Raw genomic sequence first — 21261 nt, 5'->3', positions numbered from 1 at the left:
TTTTGATTTTCATTTCCCTGATTACAAGTGATGTTGAACATTTTTTCATATGCCTGTTGGCCATTTGCATTTCCTCTTCAGAGAAGTTTCTTTTTAGCTCTTCTGCCCATTTTTTGACTGGATTATTTTCTTTGTTTTTGTTGAGTCTCATCAGCTCTTTGCAGATTTTTGTGATCAGTCCTTTATCATTAGTGTTGTGTGCAAAAATGTTCTCCCAGTCGGTGGGGTTTCTCTTAGTTTTTGTTATTGTCTCTTTTGCTGTTCAGAGCTCTTTAATTTGATGTAGTCCCAGCTGTTTATCTTTGCCTTCACTATCACTGCTTTGGGTGATGTGTCTGTAAAGATGTCTTTGATGTGCAAATCACATAGTGTTTCGCCTATATTTCCTTCTATGTATTTTATGGTTTCAGGTCTTATGTCTAGTTCTTTAATCCATTTTGAGTTGATTTTTTGTGTATGGTGTGAGGTAGTGGTCAAGCTTCATTCTTTTGCATGTAGCGACCCAGTTTTCCCAGCACCATTTATTGAACAAACTTTCTTTGCTCCAATGCATAGTCTTTGCTCCTTTGTCAAAGATTAGTTGACCATAAATCTGTGGGTTTATTTCTGGATTTTCTATTCGATTCCATTGGTCTGTATGTCTGTTCTTGTTCCAATACCATGCAGTTTTTATGATTATGGCTTTGTAGTTGGAGAATTGCTTATTAATGCTCTTTCCCCATTTTTATTTTTCTTTTTTTTAAAGATTTATTTATTTATATAAGCACTGGGGTACAGGTCAGAGGCGTGGGAGGTTGAGAGAATTCACCAGAGACAGAGCAGGGAGCAGAACAGGCAGACGGACAGAAGTACACTGCTGAGGGGAGCAGCGGGCGAGAGAGGAGGGGCCCACCTTGCCATGTGGGAATCTCCCTAGCTGGCGGGGAATGGAACCGGCACTACAGAGGCTGTGGACAGCTTCACAGAGCTGCGCTCAATCCGCTGCACCACTGGGGAGGCCCTTTTTTGCCCATTTTAAATGAAGGTGTCTATCCTTAATTGATTTGTAAAAATTTTATGTATATTGAAAGTATCAATCTATTGTTGCTACACAGGCTTCAGATCATTTTTCCCAGTTTGTCTTTCATCTTTCAATTTTGTTTATTTAGTTAAACATAGTCTTTGGTGTTGGAAATGTTGCTGTTTGGTCACACACTTAAGGTATTGATGAATATGAAGTGGTATCTTAATGCATTTATTTGGCATTTCTTGTATTATTAGTGGGATAGAGTATCTTTTTATAGAATTCCTGGCTAATCCGTTTTCTTGTTTGAATTGTCTCTTTTTTTCATATTGATTTGTTGATTTTTAAAAATATTGATTTGTAGGAATCTAGACACTAAATCTTTAGTTATATTGCCTTACAAATATGTTCTCCTTTGTGCTTGGTTTTTAAATTTGTTGCCTTTACACCTATGCTTATACCTATGCTTAAAATGTAACATGGACACCGTTTTTGTTTTCTTGCCTTTTCTATGTCTTAAGTAATCCTTTCCTATCCTACAGTCTTAAAATATTTTCCTCCAAAAATGTTTGTTTTTGTTGTCTCTGACTCCAGGAAGTCTATTATTGACACTTAATGATCTTATTATATAGTATAAGATAGGACTCTGTTTTTACTTTTTTTAATATCAAATGGATAACCTATTAATGTATCAGTGAATAGTCAAGGTCACATTTGTAATGTTAGCATGGTCTCTTGCTAGACTTTTGGTTATTAATATGATTAGAATTTAATTACACATTGAGGGATTCTCAGGAGAATTAAGATTTTTTTTTCTATACTTTTAAGAAATTGCTTTTAAGTAAATGAGGCAATGATGATTGCTAAAAAATTGAAAGCAAGCTGTATATCTGATAAAGAAGCCTGGGTCGAAGCCTAGCATCAGATTTCCTGAGTATACCTTTTGATGGCATCTCTTATTTTCAGCAAAGCCTCTTTTGGGCTAGATTTATCATGATACTTGTATATAGTATTTTTGTAGTCTGGCACTTAGTGTATATTCTTTGTAATGTTGAGGAAGATGATGGAGAGGATGAAGGCCATGGGATTCAGATTTGTCCTTGACTATGATTCCTAATATCTAGAACAAAGGAATAAAGGATTTTCCTTATTTGATATGTGATTTATTTTTCCTCATCATTTTAAAATTAGTGTCTTATATAATCACCTGTTAGTTTTCTGCAAACTAGACTTATTCTTTCAAAAAATAATTTATTAGTTTTTCAAAATTTTCATAGGTAATAATTTTGTTGAGTATAAAGGCTTGAGATTAGAGGAGACATTATTTTTCCCTAGTAAAAGAAATGCAAATAATTCAATGAAATTTGGTTGTTTGGATACCTTATTTGTGATATTGCCTTTGCTTTCTTAGTAGGTTAATGCTGAATGTGCTTGATTTCCTCAACTTTTAGAAATTATTAACTTTTTAAATACCACCTTCCAGTTTTAAACTAAAACAAAGGTCAGAGTTCCCTTTTCAAAGGGTAAGGAAATAAAACCATCAAAGTAAAGATTAACATTACCTAGTTGTGCATTAGATGGGAATTCCAAACTTTAAAGATGTTTTCAACTGTACAAAGTTTCAAATGTTTGAAAAGAGTGCTTCAGTGAGTTTTGAGTTTCTAAAATAATCCTTTTCTGTGAATTTCAAAGGTGATTGTTCATATTTTAACTGAACCTGGGAATAAAGCATTTCATTAGATGTAGAAAATAATTAATTTGTTTCATCATGACAAATTATCATTTAGAGACGTGTAGAAGTAAGGAGAGAGAGAGTAAGGAGGGCAGAGCCTGAGTCAGTACATTGGCGAATAATATGTCCCCCCTATCTTATGTGGAATTCTGAAATTATAACCTTGGTTCTTTTCCTTTGTTCCAGAATTTGACCCCTAGTCTCTTAGACCATCCTTTGGATCCACTCCTACTGTTTTCTTTAGTTTCCTACCATCTTGGAGGTCAAAGGAAGCTTAGGTATCTAATCTCATACATCTGCACATTACCTTCATTTCCCTGCTGCATTACTGGGCATCTTAGTTGTTCGTTCATTTAGTAGTTTTGTTAAGAGTCTTGCTGGTTTTTACAGTTTGTTATGATAAAAATAATTTTTTTATTCCTCTGCTCATGAAAAGATATTTTTCTGATTGTAAAATAGCATATGCTCACCATAAAAATTAATATAATATATACATATCATGTGTGAAGACAAATATGAAAATAATAATGGCTTTCAATTAAAAGATTATAGTGATGAATATTTATCCATTCATTTATTTTTAATTGTTTTATTATTTTTTTATCTAGGCAAAGTTTATATACAACACATTGTGCAATTCAGAGGTATAGATTCACACCTTTTCAGATGTATGTTACCATACCACACCCACCACCAAGGCACAAAGAGTCCTCCACCATAGGTCCAATGGGTCCCATCCACACTTTGCTCCCCAACCAAACCCTTCCCATGTGGTAGCCTTAATTCTATAGTCACATTTCAAAGGTTTTTGTTTTATTTTTTGTTAAGATTTATTTATTTATGTGTGCAAGAATTGGGGTGGAGGCCAGAGGTAAGGGGGGTGAGAGGATTCACCAGAGACAGAGTAGGGAACAGAACAGGTGGATTGACTGAAATACACTGCTGAGAGGAGCAGCGGGTGCCAGGAGAGGTCTGCACACCATGTGGGTCAGCTCCCTGACCAGGGATCAAACTTGTGCTGCAGTGACTGTGGATAGCTTCATAGTGTCACACTTAGCCCCTTGCGCCACCAGGAAGGCCCTTTTTTAATTTCTTCCTTGGTGGTTTAGTAGTGTATTTAGTAGTGTATTTAGTTGTGTATTTTTCAGTTTCCATATATTAAAGTGTTTCCTTGTTTAGTTTAGTACCTTTAAGGTCAGAGAAGATATTTGATGTTATTTTATGTCTTGTTGATCTGTCCATTGGTGTGAGTGGGGGTTTTGAAGTCTCCAACCGCATATGTATTTTCTCCAATGTCTGTTTTCAGATTTGATAGTACTTGTCTGATGTATTTTGTTGCTCCTTTGTTTGGTGAGTATATATTGATGACTGTTATGTCTTCCTGTTGTATTATTCCTTTGATCATTATATATTGCCCATCCCTGTCTTTTCTTACCTTTATTAGCTGGAAGTCTATTTTCTCTGTATGTATGTTTGTATGTATGTATGTCTCTGTAAATATGGCTCTTCCTGCCTTCCTTTGGGTGCCATTACTTGCAGGATTGTTTTCCATCTCTATGTTTATCCTTCATATGTTCTTCCATCTCTATGTTTATCTAAGTCTGTGTTTATTCTTCGTACTTCAGTATTTTTTCTGGAGGCAGTAATAGCTTGGATTATGTTTCCTAATCCAGCTAGATGCTGTGTGTCTTATTATTGGTGAATTCAGTCCACTGATGTTTAGAGTGATTATTTGTCCCGAGTTTTGTGATTCCTTAATTCCTTATTCAGTGCTTTGTGTTTGTTCTCCTCTTTGGTATAAATTCTGAAACTTGTCTTAGTATTTCTTGGAGGGGGCTCTTTTTAGATGCAGACTACCTCGATTTTCTTTTTTTTTTCAGAATGTATTTCTCTCTCATACAGAAAGGAAAGCTTTGTTGAATAAAATATTCTTTGCTGGCATTTTTTTTTTCCCTTGGATGTTTCACTCCATTTTCTTCTTGCCTGTAGTTGTCTTCAGAGAAGTCCAATGTTATCTTAATTGGTATTCCTTTTTAGATTATCTATTTCCTCCCCTCATCAGCTTCATTTTTTCTTTGTCTTGGACTCTTGGAGGTTTTCCTATTATATGTCTTGCTGTAGTTTTCCTTTTATCTAGGTAGCTTAGTATTCTTGTTCCTTGTATTTCTATGTTCAGTTCCTTTATCGACTTTGGGATGTTCCAATATTTCTTTGAATTGCTTTTCAGCTATCTTCTCTCTCTCTCTTTTCCTTCTAGGATTCCTGTGACTCTCATATTTCCTTTCCTCATGGTATTAGATAATTCTCAGAGTATTTCTTCATTTTCCTTTGTTTCTTTACTTTTGTATCTTCTTACCTCTTTTTCATCATTGAGACTACTGATTCATTCTTTCATTTGATTTATTCTACTTCCATGGCTTTCTCCTTAATTTTTCTGCCTTATGAAACATTTTCTTGTTTTAAGTCTCAATTTTGATCAGCTTTTGTTGATTGTGTTTCTTATAGGATTCATTTTCTTTTCTTTATATTGTTCCAGTTCTTTAATTTTATTATAGCCAGTTCAAATTCTATGTGTGATAGGTATAAAAGCTCTTCCATGTCTTTTTGGTTTGGTTCTGTGATTTTGTTTTTTCTCATGGTAAATTCCAATGAGGACTTGCTTAGGTATTTGCCTTTTCCTTTCTCCCCATTGTATTCTTTGGATTTGTTCTGCTGTAGTTGGGGTTCTCATTTTATGTGATTCCTTCTCCCCACTGTTCTGGGTGTTTATGTGATGATGGGTCTGAGTTGGTGTTAGTGCTTCCTGAAGCATTTCTAGGAGCTGGGACAGCTTCAGGTTGCTGGTTTAAGAGAGTGAGTCACTAGGACCTCGTTATACTCAGGTAGTTTTCTTTGTCAGAATGGTGGAGGGTTGCTGAAGATTCTTGATGTTGTCCAAAGCCCTGTGTGGCCCAAGCTGAATCGCCAGCCACTCAGGTGCCTGTGCACTGAGTAGGATGTACTTTTCAGGTGTGCCTTGGGGCCCAAGGTGAATGGCTTGGCTCTGCCCATCCCAGACTGTGTTGGGCATGTGTCTGTTCCCAAGGCACTGATAGTAGGACTTGGAGTCAGGGTTGCTTACCTGTAGGCATCTGAGAACCCTTGATGTAGAACAAGGCCCTGCCCCACCAAAGCTGGGTGTGTGTCTGCTCTCAAGGCCGGGATGATGAATGCTGTGTAGGATGTAATTTCTGGGTGCATCTGGGAGCTTGAGACAAGGGTCCAAGTCCTTCACAGCCCTGACTGGGGTGTGCATCTTCTCCCCAGGTGCTGGTGGCTGGGTCTGGTGTCAGGGGTGCATACTATGAGGGTTGCTGAGGCTCCATCATAAGGCCCTGCATTGTGTAGTCTTGGGTGCATGTCTGCTCCCAAGGTGCTTGTGTTTGAGGGCTAAGTGGTATGTACTTCCTGGGTGTGGTTGGGGCCCACGGTGAATGGCTAGGCCCTGGACTGCCCAGACTGGGGCATGCTGGGCCTTCTGTCTGCTCCCAAGGTCCTGGCTGCTTACTGGTTTTGTAGTTAGGGGTGCTTTCTATATCTTATTCTATATTGATAAATACTAAGGTTGTTCTCCTATCTTGGCTATTGTGAATAATGCATCAGTGAACATTAGAATAGGTATTTTTTCAAAATAATAATTTCACTTTCTTTCACTATATAGTCCAAAGTGGGATTACTAGATCATATGGTAGCTTTGTTTTTAATATTTTGAGAAATACCAATTTTGTTTTCCATAGTGACAGTACTGATATATATTTACACCAGTAGTGTACAAGGGTTTCCTTTTTTCCACATCCTTACCAGCATTTGTTCTTTTGGTGATTGCATAACTTATATCTTTCAGGTATAAGATGATTTCTCATGTGGTTTTGATTTCACTCCCTGACGCTTAATAATGTTGAATGCTTTTTCTTATATCTGTTGGCTCTTTGTATGTCTTAAAACAAATGTCTTTAGGTTTTTGCCCATTTTTGAATTTTTTTTTTTTTTTTTGCTTTTGAATAGTGTATTTTGGATATTAACTCTCTATCAAATATGTGGTTTGCAGTTTCTCTCACCCATAGTTTTTTTTTCATTTCAGTGTGTCTATAGGAGTTTTTATGTTTGATGTAGTCCTACTTTCTGATTTTTGCTTTGTTACCTTTGATTGCTGATGTCTATGAAATTATCCCTTATGTTTTATTGTTGAGGATTTACAGTTTCAAATCTTATAGTTAAGTCTTTAATCCATTTCAAGTTTACTTTTTTATGGTGTAATATAGGGATGCAATTTCATTCTTCTCTGTATGTAGCTATCTAGTTTCTTAGCACCACTTATTGAAGACACTATCTTTTTTTTTTTTTTTTTTTTTACTATTTTACTGTTATTGTACATTCTTATTTCCTTTCTTGAAGTTAATTCACAATACATACATTGGCTTATTTCTGGATTTACTGTTCTTTACTGTATCTTTTTTTATGCCTAATAACATACTGTTTGAGATACCATAGTTTTGCAATGTAGCTTTAAATCAAGAAATGTGATGCCACCACTTGCTTATTCTCTCCAAGATTGCTTTGGCTGTTGGTTCATTCTGGTTACGTACAAATTTAAGATTTTTTTTTTCTATTTCCATGAAAAATATCATTCAAATATTGATAGGGATTATTATACCCAATGTATAGATTTTTTTTTGGTGGGTATAGACATTTTAATGATAATGATTCTTGCAGCCCATGAGCACAGATGTCTTTCCATTTGTGTCTTTTCTTTCTCTCATCAATGTTTTTAAGTTTTCAGTTACAGATATCTTGCTTCATTAAATTTATTCCTAAATTTATTCCTTCTGATGTTATTATAAATGGAATTGTTTTCTTAATTTCCTTTCAGTATTTGGTTTTGGGTATATTCTGCAACTTTACTGAAATTGTATATTAGTTCTAATTTTTTTTAGTTAATCTTTAGGATTTTCTATGTGTCATATCATCATCTGCAAAAAGGCAGTTTTATATCTTCCTTTCTGTTTTGGGTGCCTTTTGTATCTTTTTCTTGCTCTAAAATCTCTTGGTGAGATTGGGTACCCTTATCTCATTCCTGATCTTAGAGGAAAACCTTTCAACTTTTACTCACTGAGTAAGGTTTTAGCTATGGGCTTGTTACATATGGTCTTTCATTATCCATTTCTTTTATTTCCAGTTTGTTGAGAATTTTCATAATGAATTTGTCAAATGATTTGTCCATGTCTATTGACATGATTGTGTGATTTTTATCCTTCAATTTAAAAAAAAAATGATATATAATATACTGTGTAAGCTTAAGGCATACAAACTGTAGGTTTGATGGATTAATATATTATAGTATGATTCCTGCCATAGCATAGGTAACACCTTTATAATACCACATAATTTTCATTTCTTTTTAGTAGTGGAAACAATGTTTAGTCTCTAAAAACTGAGGTTTATAATGCAGTATTATTTATTCTAATCACTATTTTGTACATTAATTCTTCAGGACTTATTTTTTGCTACTTACTAGTTTCTATCCTTAAACAAAATCCTTCATTTTGTTAATGCTGTGTACCGTATGTAGTAACTTAATATATATATATAGAGCTTTCTTTGTACTCTGTGAATAAATACTACTTGATTATGTATATGATCCTTTTAATGTATTACTCAGTTTTCTTTACTAATATTTTATTGATAATTTTTACATCTATATTCATCAGGGATATTAGCTTATAATTTTCTTATGGTGTCTTTGGTTTTGGTATCAGGGTAATGCTTGCCTTGCAAATAAGTTCAGAAGTACACCCTCCTTTTTAATATTTTTGATATAGTTTGATAAGCATTAGTATTCTTCGTGAAGTGTTTGGTAGCATATACCATTGTTGCCATTTGTCCTGAATTTCTCTTTCTGGGAGGTTTCTATTTGTGTGGATTTTTGCTGGGTAAATCTTCTTAATTGCAACACTTGCTTAGTTCAGATTATTTATTTGTTTTTTGCACGTAGAAAAACTGGGGTGTAGGTCAGAGATTTGTGGGGGTGAGAGAATTCACAAGGGACAAGAGGGGGAGCAGAACAGACAGATTTACTGAAATACTCTGTCATGGGGAGCAGCAGGCGAGACAGGAAGAGGTCTGCTGTTTCATGTGTGGATTAGCTCCCTGGCTGCATATAGAACTCAGGTCATAGAGTGATAGCCACCAAGGAGGCCCCAGATTTTCTATTTTTTTGTGAGTGTGATTCAGGTTTGGGAGTTTCATATCTCTTAATTCATTCCTTCTGGGTTATCTAGTTTGTTGTAATTTTTTATAGTTTAATTTGTATTAATAATTTGTTGTATATTTTTATAGTTTATTATATCTTTAATATTTCTGTTGCCAGTTTTGTTTTCTCTTTTATTTCTGATTTTAGTTGTCTTCTTATCTTAATTTCATTAAAGGTTTGTAAGTTTTGTTTATCTTTGCAAAAATCTTACAGGTTTTTTTTTTTTTTAAGTCTTATTTATTTCTGTGCTGATACTTGTTATTTCCTTCTTCTAGTAGCTCTGGGCATATTTGACCTTCTTTTCTAATTCCTTGAACTGTAAAATGAGGTGGTTTGAGATTAAAAATATGTATATATGCACACATATATATGTGTAGATACTTATCACTATTAACATCCCTCTTACAACTGCTTTTTTGATGGTACATGTGTTATACTCTGTTTCCATTTCCATTTGTCTCAAGATATTTTTGATTTCCCTCTTTGAATTCTTTAAGTTTGGTTATTAGGGCATGTTATTGCATCTTAAAATATTTATGAATATTTCAGTTTTTTTATTGTAGGTGAACTGCAGTTTCATATAAGTGTCAGTAGGAGTCTTATAGGCTGTATATTGAGTCTTTTTTTTAAAAACCTGTTTAAAAACCTGTTCATCTATTCTGTAATTTGTGTTTATAATTTAGTCTGTTTATGTGTTATTGGGCAACTCCGTGCGCTTAAAAGGGACTTATTAATACTCCACTGCAGGCACACACAAAAGGTTAATAAAAGGTTTATTTACAAGGGAAAGGGAATTAAGGAAATGTACAACTCAGGGAGAAAATAGGGAAATAAAGTCTTCAATGCGTCCTACCTGATCCGCCGACCTGGAAACCCAAAGGCACTCTCAGTGCTGGCCAACGCTGCGAGCTGGCGGAGAGCCAAAATGGGGGAGCCCCTCTAAAGCCCACGTGTCTGGCTTTTATACCAAACCTGGCTGCTTAACCCCACCCTCAGGTCCCAGCGACCTTCCCTTTGGTGGTGATGGGATTTGGAGTTCCCAGTGTCTTTTGGCTTTGGTCCGGAGTGGGGGTGGAGTCCACAAAGCCTGTATGGAATTAGCTTTAGGACATCCTTTTCCCCCTAACATATGTTTAAAGTGATTATTGGTCTTCTGTTCCTTTCATTTTCTTTTCCTTCTTGTGTTTAGATATTCCTTGTTTCCTAGGCATGTGTGTTGCCTCATTTGCTATTCTATTTTTTTTTTTTTGTTTGTTTGTGTTTATGTGATTGGGTTATTGGGGTTTTAGTTTTGTTTGTTCTCTTCTTAGTCTACCTGGTGTGACATGGGAGCAGGAAGGGAGTCTGGGTCTTTAATGCTCTAGCTCAGTTAGAGGAATCAAATTTGTCATCTCTACCTCCATTTCATTTGTTCCACAGCAGACTGTTCTGTGCTAAGTTTGTTTTAACTCCCCACACAGCCTTGTTCCTTATTTCTGCTGTAGACTATGATCTAGGAATCTTAAATATCCCAATGTAGGGAGGTAAGGCTGGAGCTCATGCTCTGGAGCTAAATTGTGTTTGGCAGGCAGGCAGTGTTATGCCTGAGTGTGCCCAGCAGTCATGTACCACCTTGAGGTTATGGCCACCAAAAATAGCCAGTGCTGCCTCACCTCTGCTTCTGCTGCAGAGTCTGTGGGGCTTCAGTATCTGCATTCCCTTTGTTTACTTTCTCAAGGGATTTTTGCATTTTCTTCCAAGTCTTTCTCTCTGCTATTGAGCATTTTATGGAGTCCTGCCTTTCTCAGCCTGGTGTCACTTTGATCTTTTTTGGGATCAGGGTGAGGATATAGCTTTCCATGCCCATGTCGACTGCAGAGTACCCAATTTCTCAGGTCTGCTGCCTCAGAGTTCCCACTTCCCAGGTCAGGTCTGTGCCCACTTGCATGTCAGGAGAGTTCTTCCAGGGAATTTCACATTGTCCAGTTTTTGTGACCTGGGTATTCCACTCCCAGCCCATTCTGCCTGCTGGGATATCCACTCTCTCAGTCATGCTCCCCTTTGCTTTCTCCTATTCCGTTTCATTAGTGACCATCAACCTTAGTTTGAGATCTTTAAGGGAATGTCCTGGTATTCTATAGACATGATGGAGCATCTTGATCTAGTTTATTTTATCTTTCCTCAGTGATGTGCAGAAGATATAGAAAGCATAACTATCAAATTTTTAGATGGCATAAAAAGCTTAGAATGTACTAATATCTTATCCTTGAATCTTGAAAAATAGGTATTGAAGAGAAGAAATATAGCTTAGTAACATCATATGTCAAAAACTTATTGAAACAACTGTGGTGTATTTGCCAGAGATGTAATTCAGTTTTAAGATGCATCAATAAAGTATAATGTTTAGGGCAGATTATAGAGTGATAGTTTCTATCAATTAAATTGGTCAAATCATGCTATTTTATGTTCAATTTTGTCACCAAACTGAACTATAATAAAAGTTAAGAACCAAGTCAAATACCCCTTTTTCTGATACAGCCTCCCATAATTAGAATGAATTGCTCCTATGCATTTACACTCCATGTTGTTTATACTTTGTTTTTGTTATTGGGTCTATTATTTCTTTCCTGATATTAATTAATTGCGTAGGGACTCAGTCTTATTCATATTTTTTTAAAGATTTATTTTTTATTTATACAAGTGCTGGGGTACAGGCCAGATGTGCGGAAGGATGAGAGGATTCACTAGAGACAGAGTGGGGAACAGAACAGGCAGACTGACTGAAACACACTGCTGAGGGGAGCAGCGGGAGAGACAGGAGAGGTTTGCCGCACCATGTAGGATCCTTGCCAGCCGGCTGGGGTCGAACCCGCGCTGCAGAGGCTGCAGACAGCTTCACAGTGTGGTGCTGAGCCGCCTGCGCCACCAGCGAGACCCTAGTCATTCATTTTAGTGCTTAAAAAGCTCACATGAAATGAGACCATTGTATTCACAGGGTAGTGTTAAAGTGAATTAATATATATGTAATGGTTAAAGGATGTTTTACTGCAAGTGGAGACTAATCTCCAACTATTTGTGGAAGAGAAACTAAATATGCTTGCATGCAAAAGTTACTGATAAATTTCGGAATAATGATCTAATAATAGAATTAGAGAAAAAGACGGTGATTATGTTTAATATTCTAGTTGCTCATATAAATCCACTAATTTTACATTCGAAAACCTTAGCTAATAAAATCTGATTGATCGGTTTAACTCTTTTTGTTTTATGTGTGACCATAAAAATTACAAGTTTCTGGTGACATTATCAACATTTATAGCAATTGTATTATATTTTGGAGTCAGCCTTAATAGCCCTTTAGACTAACATTTGGATTTGTCCATTTTGGTACATATCCATTCCTCTTCTTGTTGCTCATTTTTTTCTTCAACCTTTTTTATTTTTTTGAGGAGGCAGTATGCTTAGTGGTTGAGAACATGGACTCTGAGGTCAGACTTCCTGGGATTCCATCTTGTGATATGAAACCTGACAAGTTACCTGCCTTTTTTGAGACCTAGTTTCCTCATTTGTAAAATGGGGATGATAATAGTAGTTATATTATAGCATTGTTGCGAAGATTAATTGAATTGATACATTCAAAGGGCAAAGTGCATGATAAATAGTGCTGAATGTCATGATTCAATAAACTGTACTTACTGTTACTATAATTATTAATTCATAACTTCTAACTACTTTCTCTCCGTTTCTTCTGCTTGTACTTTTAAACTCTTACCAAGGGAAGAAGTCACTTTCGCCTTTCCTTTCAGCTTTTTTTTGTTGATACTGTCACTGCATATATTCCTTTTAATTTTACAGTTTGCTTTTCAGTACAAGCTGAAGGGAAGGAAAGACTAAGGCTCTTTTCAATCTGAAATGATCTTTTGAAGAGACAATAACAAAAACAAAGAGAAACCCCACTGACTGGGAGAACATTTTTGCACACAACACTAATGATAAAGGACTGGTCACAAAAATCTGCAAAGAGCTGATGAGACTCTGCACAAACAAAGAAAATAATCCAGTCAAAAAATGGGCAGAGGAACTAAAAAGAAACTTCTCTGAAGAGGAAATGCAAATGGCCAACAGACATATAAAAAAATGTTCAACATCACTTGTAATCAGGGAAATGCAAATCAAACCTACCATGAGATACCATTTTACACCAGTGAGAATGGCACATATTAAAAAAACTAGCAACAACAAATGTTGGCGAGGATGTGGAGAAAAAGGAACTCTCCTGCACTGTTGGTGGGAGTGCAAACTGGTCCAACCACCATGGAGAGCTGTGTGTAGATTTCTGGACCTACTAAAATATAGAGCTTCCATATGATCTAGCAATTCCACTCCTAGGTATTTACCCAAAGGACACAGAAACATCAATTCCAAAGAGCACCTGCACCCCTGTGTTTATAGCAGCACTGTTTACAATAGCTAAGCTTTGGAAACAACCCAAATGCCCAAAAATAGATGACTGGATCAAGAAGATGTGGTACATATACACCATGGAATATTACTCAGCATTCAAAAAAGATAAACACATGCAATTTGCAGCAACATGGATGGCGCTGGAAGGGATAATGCTCAGCGAAATAAGCCAGAAAGAAAAAGAAAAATACCGGATGGTCTCACTCATAGCAGGAATCTAGAAAACTTAAATAAGGGACCAGGAAAAAGAATAACTATAAGAAAGAAAATATCAAAATCAACAAACAACTATGAACAAGAGACACTCTATGGGGGGTGGGGGGTGGGGAGGGGAGGGATTGGGGTCAAAATAAGGGGATTGCAATTGTATGGGTAATATAAAAATAAAATTTATTTAAAAAAAATGAAATGATCTTTTGAACAAAACAACCTTTTTGAATTTATCTCTGTATGACTTTGTTAACTAATGTTAATAACTAGTGTCAATACAACTAATATTTCTATAGCACTTACTTATGTACCTTCTAGAGCACTATGGTAAAATTATTTTCAGTATGATTTTTTGGGTTTATATTATGTGACTATTCTAGTTAAAGTGGTAATCCAATCCACTTTGGAAAGCTAGTTGGCATTCTTACTACAGGTTGATGGGCTGTGATTGCTGTGTATGTACTTAACATACATGTGAGCATGTAATTATAAAAAAGAATTATACTAGAATTTTTATAATAGTACAATTTGTAATCATTAACTAGAAATTACCAAGATGCTTATCATATTGTCTTCATTTCAGCTGTATTACATGAATTACATGCCTTGTTTGTATTACATGTGTTGAGTTTAATTACTTTGTAAATGTCTTGAAAAGAATCACACTGTGTCATTGGGCATTAAAGCAAAGAGTCTACCTTTATGTGCATAGAGGTAGAGAAAAGGAAGCAGGATATAAATGTTACATGAATAATGCACATATTCATTATTGGAGGAAGTATAACCAGAATTTTATTTCCCTGCAAAATAAAAATCAGGTGTTTTATGGAATTAAGAAGTGGGGCTATTCTATGATAAATAAAGGTATGCTGTATTTTATTCCTGAATCATGTGTAAAAGCATTCTCTTATTACAAACTAAGCAATGCAGTTTAAGTCAGGGAGAAATTGTCAAATCCTGTAGAATAGGTGGTTGGTGTGACCAATTCCTATACCATGCAAGACTATTGTTAAGGCACTGTCATAGCTTTCGTTGCTCATTTCTTCTTATCAAGAATTTACTGAATTTGATAATCTTGTTATGTATTTATTTAGTGTTTTGTAACTTTAACATGGTCATTTGGCTTTTCTGTTTTAATCTAGTATAACATTATATGTTAATACATTTTTTGATGCCAAACCATCCTGCATTTCTGGGAAAGTAACTTGCTGTTTTTTTCTTTTTAAATACAAGAATGTTTACAGAAAACTTTTTTATAATAGCTAAAAACTAGGGATAATGAAAATGTCAGCCAACAGATGAATAGATAAATAAATGGTGGTATGTCCATTCAGTGAATTACTATTCACCAAATTTATTACTTACATACACATGAGAGAATCTCAAAGTAATTATGTTCACTGAAAGAAGCCCAGCATACAAGAATACATATTGTATGGTTCGACTTATGAAACTCTTGAAAATTAAAACTATTCTATAGTAACAAATTAGTAGTTGCTTAAGGAATAGTGGAGAGATGGGGGTAGGGAGTAATTACAAAGAGACACAATGGATCTTTGGGGGTAATAGGTATATTCACTATCTTTCTTGTGGCAATGGTTTCAAGGATGTATACATGTCCAAATTTATCAAATTGTATACTTTAAATATGCATACTTTGTGCGTCAATTTTATCAGAATAAAGCTGTTTCAGAACAAAATAAAGCAATTCTGACAGTGAGCACCTGGTAGCTGCCTTTGATTCCAGTTAGAACATGTTGTTTGCTGGGAAAAAATTATTTCACAGGATACCAGCATCAGACAAGGACTACCAACAACTCTGATGGAACAAAGCAATAGAAAGAACTCTATATCATGCAAGAACAGAGATGTTAATGTTAGGCAACCACAGAATGACCAAACAGCACCATAGCACCATTTTGGTTAACAGGAGTGACCACCGTTGCTTCTTCAAAAACTGCTATTTTTTTTGTAAATTAATTGTTATGTTGGGAACATCTTCTTAATTTAGTGTGTGTAGATTTTCATTTCTTAAATGACTCTGTTATCTATTGTGTGAATATACTATAATTTTTAAATGACTGCCTTATTGCTGTACATGGTTTTCAGTTTTTGCTTTGAAACAGGAAACATACTTTTATATATTCAGGCTAGTGTTTCTGTGGAATAAATTCCTTGAATGTTATCCATTTTTGTTGTTTGATAATATGAAAGAGAGGTGAAAGTTACTTTAAAATGTATTTGATTGGTTTAGAAATGTGAGTCATTGCTGGGAGAGATACCAACGTGCTTAATGGTGGTTGTCTTTTGGGTGATGAGCTTGTGTATGATTAAAAAAAAAAGCAAACCTTTAATAATAAAAGTTACAGAACTTTAAAAAATTAGATGCTTATGAAGCCTAAACCTATATTATAAGTCATTAAAAGTTCTGGGATTGTTAGCAATTAAATGGTAGGAACTGTTGTGATTGCCAGATAATTCATATATCATAATGCAAAGCACATGAAACAAATGCAAGAGATGTTTATAGAAATTGAATTGATTTGTTGAATGAATCAGAGAAAAGACTTATTCCCAATTATTTTTCAGGGTTTTTTGATTAACTCAAAACCAGAGAATGCCTGTGAACCCATCGTGCCTCCACCACTAAAAGACAATTCATCTGGCACTTTCATCGTATTAATTAGAAGACTTGATTGTAATTTTGATATAAAGGTAATGTTTACTTCTTTCCATTTGTTTTGGTTATTGTTTAGTTAGCTAGTTCTAATTCTCCGTTCTTTCACGAAGGATTTAAGAAACTATACAATTCATTCTATTTAAAATAAGAAAAGAGAGAAGACAAGAGGAAAATGAGATGGTGAAGACAAAAAAAACAGAAGCAAGTTTACTTAAGTCTTACTTATCTACAAAATTTACTCTTAAGTTTTTAGCAGACAATACAAAGAGGAAGATACCGTCAGTTTCATGAGTGACAATTTTAGTAATATTGGAAACAAACATATTGACTAGGATATGAATAATTACTATTGGTTCTGAGAATTTTCAGGTATTGGGGATCTTGTGCTATGGCTTAGTAGCGGGATCTTTTTGATACAGTCTAGGAATGTATTAGGTAAGTAATATAGAAAAGAAAAACTGATCTACCTTGGAGAAAATTAGGAAAGCATTCAGATAGGAGAGGATACTTCATCTTAGCCCTGCAGTGAAATCAGATTGCTCAGACTGCCAGACAAGTAAAGGGAGAACATTCCAGATCTTGTTTTATATATCACTATGAAATACCTTGAAAATCTCTGTAAACTCTGTGAGAGAAAAAATAATGTTTTAGCTTCTATAGGTTTAGTACCAAATTCATTATGAGACACTTGGCAGGTGACTAGTAAATATTTGCTGAATACACTAATTTATGAAACTCTTCAGGATTTATAATTAAATTTAATCAGATTAGGGAATAAACAATATTATTAGAGTCTTTTGTTAGCTTTGTGTTCATTTCACTCAGTGCTTTTAGAAGTATTTCTAAATCTAGGTGTTTATCCACAGTGTTCAAAGATGACTTTATTTTTCAGATCTTATTTACCTCTATGGACTTTCATCTGTCATTTTTCTCTAGGTCCAAATGTTTTATGACATTAAAAAAATTAGCAGTTTTTGGATTGTCATCACCATAATAAATAGTAAAAAATAATATTTTTTGCAAAATTTTATCACTTTACTAAATAGTCCTCTGGTTTTCCTTTCTAGGCTTACCTTGCATTATCCCCTCCTAGGCCTCCAGGCAAATATATTATGTGGTGTTTCCAGAATTGAACCTTTAAGTCAGTAGTGATAAACAACTAGATATGACTTTATGTAGAAATTAAAATGCAAATTATCTCAGTCATTTAAAATCATTATTTTTTTTTCTACTTTTCTCTATATTGCTACAAAGTAATTTATAGCAATTATTAATGCATTTAAGAATCAGTCATGTTGAAAAGATTGTACTGAAGGAACATGTTCAAGAATACTTGGTGGGGGCCTCCCCTGGTGGCTCAGTGGTTGAACACTGGGCTGCGAAGCTGCCCGCAGCCTCTGCAGCGCCAGTTTGATCCCCGGTCACCGGAGAGGGTCCCACATGGTGAGCAGACCTCTCCTGCCGTGCCTGCTGCCCCCCTCAGCAGTGTGTTTCGTCAGTCTGCCTGTTCTGTTCCCTGCTCTGGCTCTGGTGAATTCTCTCACCCTCCCGCGCTTCTGACTGTACCCAGTGCTTTGTATAAATAAATAAATAAATCTTAAAAAAAAAAAAAAAAAAAAAGAATACTTGGTGGATGAACACATTTCTACCCATATATGAGTCAAATAGCTTTATGTTAATAGTTTGTTAATTTACATTATTCCTTCCTTCCACCCTTATAAAAATGCCTGTGTTTTAACAACTGTGTTCCTTTTTAAACATAATTTATTCAATAATAAAATGATTTAAAAAATTTCCTACTTTTACTAGGAAAATAATAATTAACAAACAAAAGAAGGTGAAAAATAGTAAACTACATGTACTTTACCCTAATCAACTGAAGAAGTGTAATGCTAGTAACTTCATTTGTAAATATCTTCCCCACACAATGTTTTGCGTCACAATCAATATAATCAGTTTACTCAGATACTTATAAATAAAGCTGAATCTAAAGAAAAAGGGAGAGATAACTTAAAACATTGAACCCCTGTTAATGATAGTGAAAGTGTCACTGGAGTCTAATACTATCTGCTGTGGTGTAGGTCTTCTCAGGTGGCCTGTTGTGATCCTAAAAACAACTTGCAGGAAGGAATGGAGTTGGAATGGGATTTAATATTGGCAGAATTGCTTGCCATAGTCCTAGGTCTTATTTTGACAGTAAATATATGTTACTGAACTGTTCTCAGGAATTTTTATTCTGTAGATAGAATTAATAGTTTTTACATTTACATAGGAGTTCTCCACTTGCCTCATCCTTATCTGTATTATTTAGTCACTTGAGAAAGATTCTACTTAACTTCTTTAGGATTAAAAAGATTATAGCCAGATTTTGTGAAATATCTCTATTCATAATATGTAACTAAATGAATATCTCATTACTCACTATACAGTTTGAGAGATCTACTTTACTAGTTACTGTTAATTACTTTAATCAGACTTCATTACTTTATTTGATTAAAATATTTATATTTTAAATTACCTTTACAGATAAAATATTAAATGAGTATTCATATCTGATTTTCATGAGGGACTTTCCTATTTATAATATTTTTTTTACAAAAATTTCTAATGTTTTAATAACATGATGATAAGTGCCATAAAGTGATAGCTTATTAAAGCTGCCTTTTTTTTTTTTTAACCTTCTTTTTAAAAATGCTTGCAGTAGAAATCATTCTTTGCTAAAGGCAGTGTAAACCCCAACATCAGTGTGTGTTTTCTATTTATTTTTTGTAGATTCTTTTTGTTCCATGGTATTATTTTCTCCTTGATTGCTTGATTGCTTGATTCTAGTCTAAGTCAGTGAGTATTTCTTTTCTAACTTTAGGTTCTTTGGCATAGAATTATGTTGTATACATTTCTGTATATTGAGATTTTAACACAGTACCTAGAATACCAGAATGTTTAGGCAATAAAGGAGGAGTAAATTTATAGATCTGTCACTTGGAGGCACTGGACATCATAAAATTCTCATTGTAATTGCTTCGTCAGTTATTTTTCATATAATAGGTGTCTTTGCCATTATTTGAAAATCCCTTCTAGTCTGATAGCAAGTCCAGAGAATTATCGTTTTGATATACAAAATATTCTTACAAAAAGCTTTATTTCCAGTGGTGTTTAGGTTGAAATGGAGTCGTCTCTGAGTATTAGGAGAGCAATAATTAAGATTTTACTGAATATGATCCTGTTGGTATACCAAACACATGAACTTAGTTCTGATCCTTCAGTTTTTCCGTTTTATTTTGTTGTTTAATTTTTGTTAAGAAATCGTTGGTTTGCAACACTGTGCATGGTTTTGAGGTATAGCTTCAGATCTCTTCAGATGTATGTTACCAACACACACCCATCACCAAAAAACTCTGTAATTTTCTATCATAGTAATTTGGACCACCTCCCCACTTTGGTTCCTACCTCTGACTTTTCCCCTGTGGAGTTTCTACAGTCAGATTTCTTGGTTTGTTTTGGCTTATTTTTGAATGTTCATTTGTTTCTCTATATTCTACAAATGAGTGAAATCATCCAGTATTTGTCTTTTTCCTTATGACTGATTTTGCTTAGCATCATCCCTTCCAGTTCTTTCCACATTGTTGCAAATGGCAAGATTTCATCTTTTTTTATACGTGAGTAGATGAAGTATACATATTGCATCTTCCTAATCCACTCATCTGTCATGGGGCATTTAGGTTGTTCTATGACATTGCTATTGTAAATAGTGCTGCAATGAACATGGGAGTACATATATCACTTCAAATTTTTGGTTTTGTATTTGGAATTGCTGGAACCCTTGGCAGATCTGTTTTTAATATTTCAATTAAAATTCATTTTGTCTTCATAGGGGCTGCTGGATCAGTTTGCATTCCCACCAGCATTAACAAGAGTTCCTTTTTTCCTACACCTTGGCCAACACTTGTTTCTTGTCTTCTGATATGGCCCATTCTCGCATGTGGTGGGGGCTATCTCATTGTGGTTTTAATTTGCATTTCTTTGTAGATTTTACATATTTGCCTCTTGTCAGATGTATGATGGGCTAATATATTCTCCTCTGTGGAAGTGTCTTTTTATTTTAATGATAGTTTCTTTCATTGTCCAGAAGCTTTTTAGTTTGATGTAATCCCAGTTGTTTCTCTCTTTCTCTCTCTTTTTTTATTTTTGCATAGAAGAACTGGGGTATAGACCAGAGGTGTGGGGGTGAGAGCATTATCTAGAGTGGGGAGCAGAACAGGCAGATTTACTGAAATAACACTGCTGAGGGGAGCAGTGGGCAAAACAGGAAAGGTATGCTGTGCCATGTGGCTTAGGCTATGCAGTGCTATCACTGAGATTTAACCCCTGGGCCACCAGGGAGGCCCATCCCAGTTGTTTTTATTGCTTTTGTTTCCCTAGTTCTTAGAATCCAGACCCTAAATATATATATATATATATATATATATATATATATATATATTTTAATTTTTATTTTATCTTTTTTTTTTTTAAGGTTGGAATAGATTTAGTAAATATATGCCTATTTTTGGGAAATTTCTTTTTTTTATTTTAACATTTATCATTTTTTAGACAATATTTGCTACTCCCTCTCCCCTCAGATTGAGTCCCCACAGTTTCCTTCATCAATGCACCCATGCATGATCACCTCAGTGCCCTGTGCTCTGCCCACCCTCCTCTGATCCGTCTCCCTCCTCCCCTACAGTGTGCCTCTGATTTATAATTGTCTGTTTTTGCTTTGTTGGGTTTTGTACTATAGTTATTTTTTTACACTGATGTCTTATCAGGTTCCCCTATATTCTTGCTATAAGTGAAACCATCTGATATATTTTTTTTTCCTTCCAGCTTATTTCACTGAGCATAATTCCTTCTAGCTCTATCCACAT

At 34.9% G+C, this 21261-nt stretch overlaps 1 protein-coding gene across 2 annotated transcripts in view; it reads left to right on the top strand.

Moving 5' to 3' along the window:
• The window catches only part of RNF13 (ring finger protein 13), a 138788-nt gene that overhangs the window by 25689 nt on the left and 91838 nt on the right, over window positions 1-21261 (top strand). For both annotated transcript variants that reach the window (XM_037525814.2, XM_054700737.1), the window contains exon 4: window positions 16267-16392. In XM_037525814.2, the coding sequence (XP_037381711.1) occupies window positions 16267-16392 (126 nt within the window). The remainder of the gene's footprint in view (window positions 1-16266; window positions 16393-21261) is intronic.

The sequence above is a fragment of the Talpa occidentalis genome, unplaced genomic scaffold, assembly GCF_014898055.3.
Source record: "Talpa occidentalis isolate TD23 unplaced genomic scaffold, MPIMG_talOcc4v2.1 talOcc4.4, whole genome shotgun sequence".
In the NCBI taxonomy this organism is placed as follows: domain Eukaryota; kingdom Metazoa; phylum Chordata; class Mammalia; order Eulipotyphla; family Talpidae; genus Talpa; species Talpa occidentalis.
Note: the sequence above shows the minus strand (reverse complement) of the source record. Positions and strands in the feature narration are given on the sequence as shown.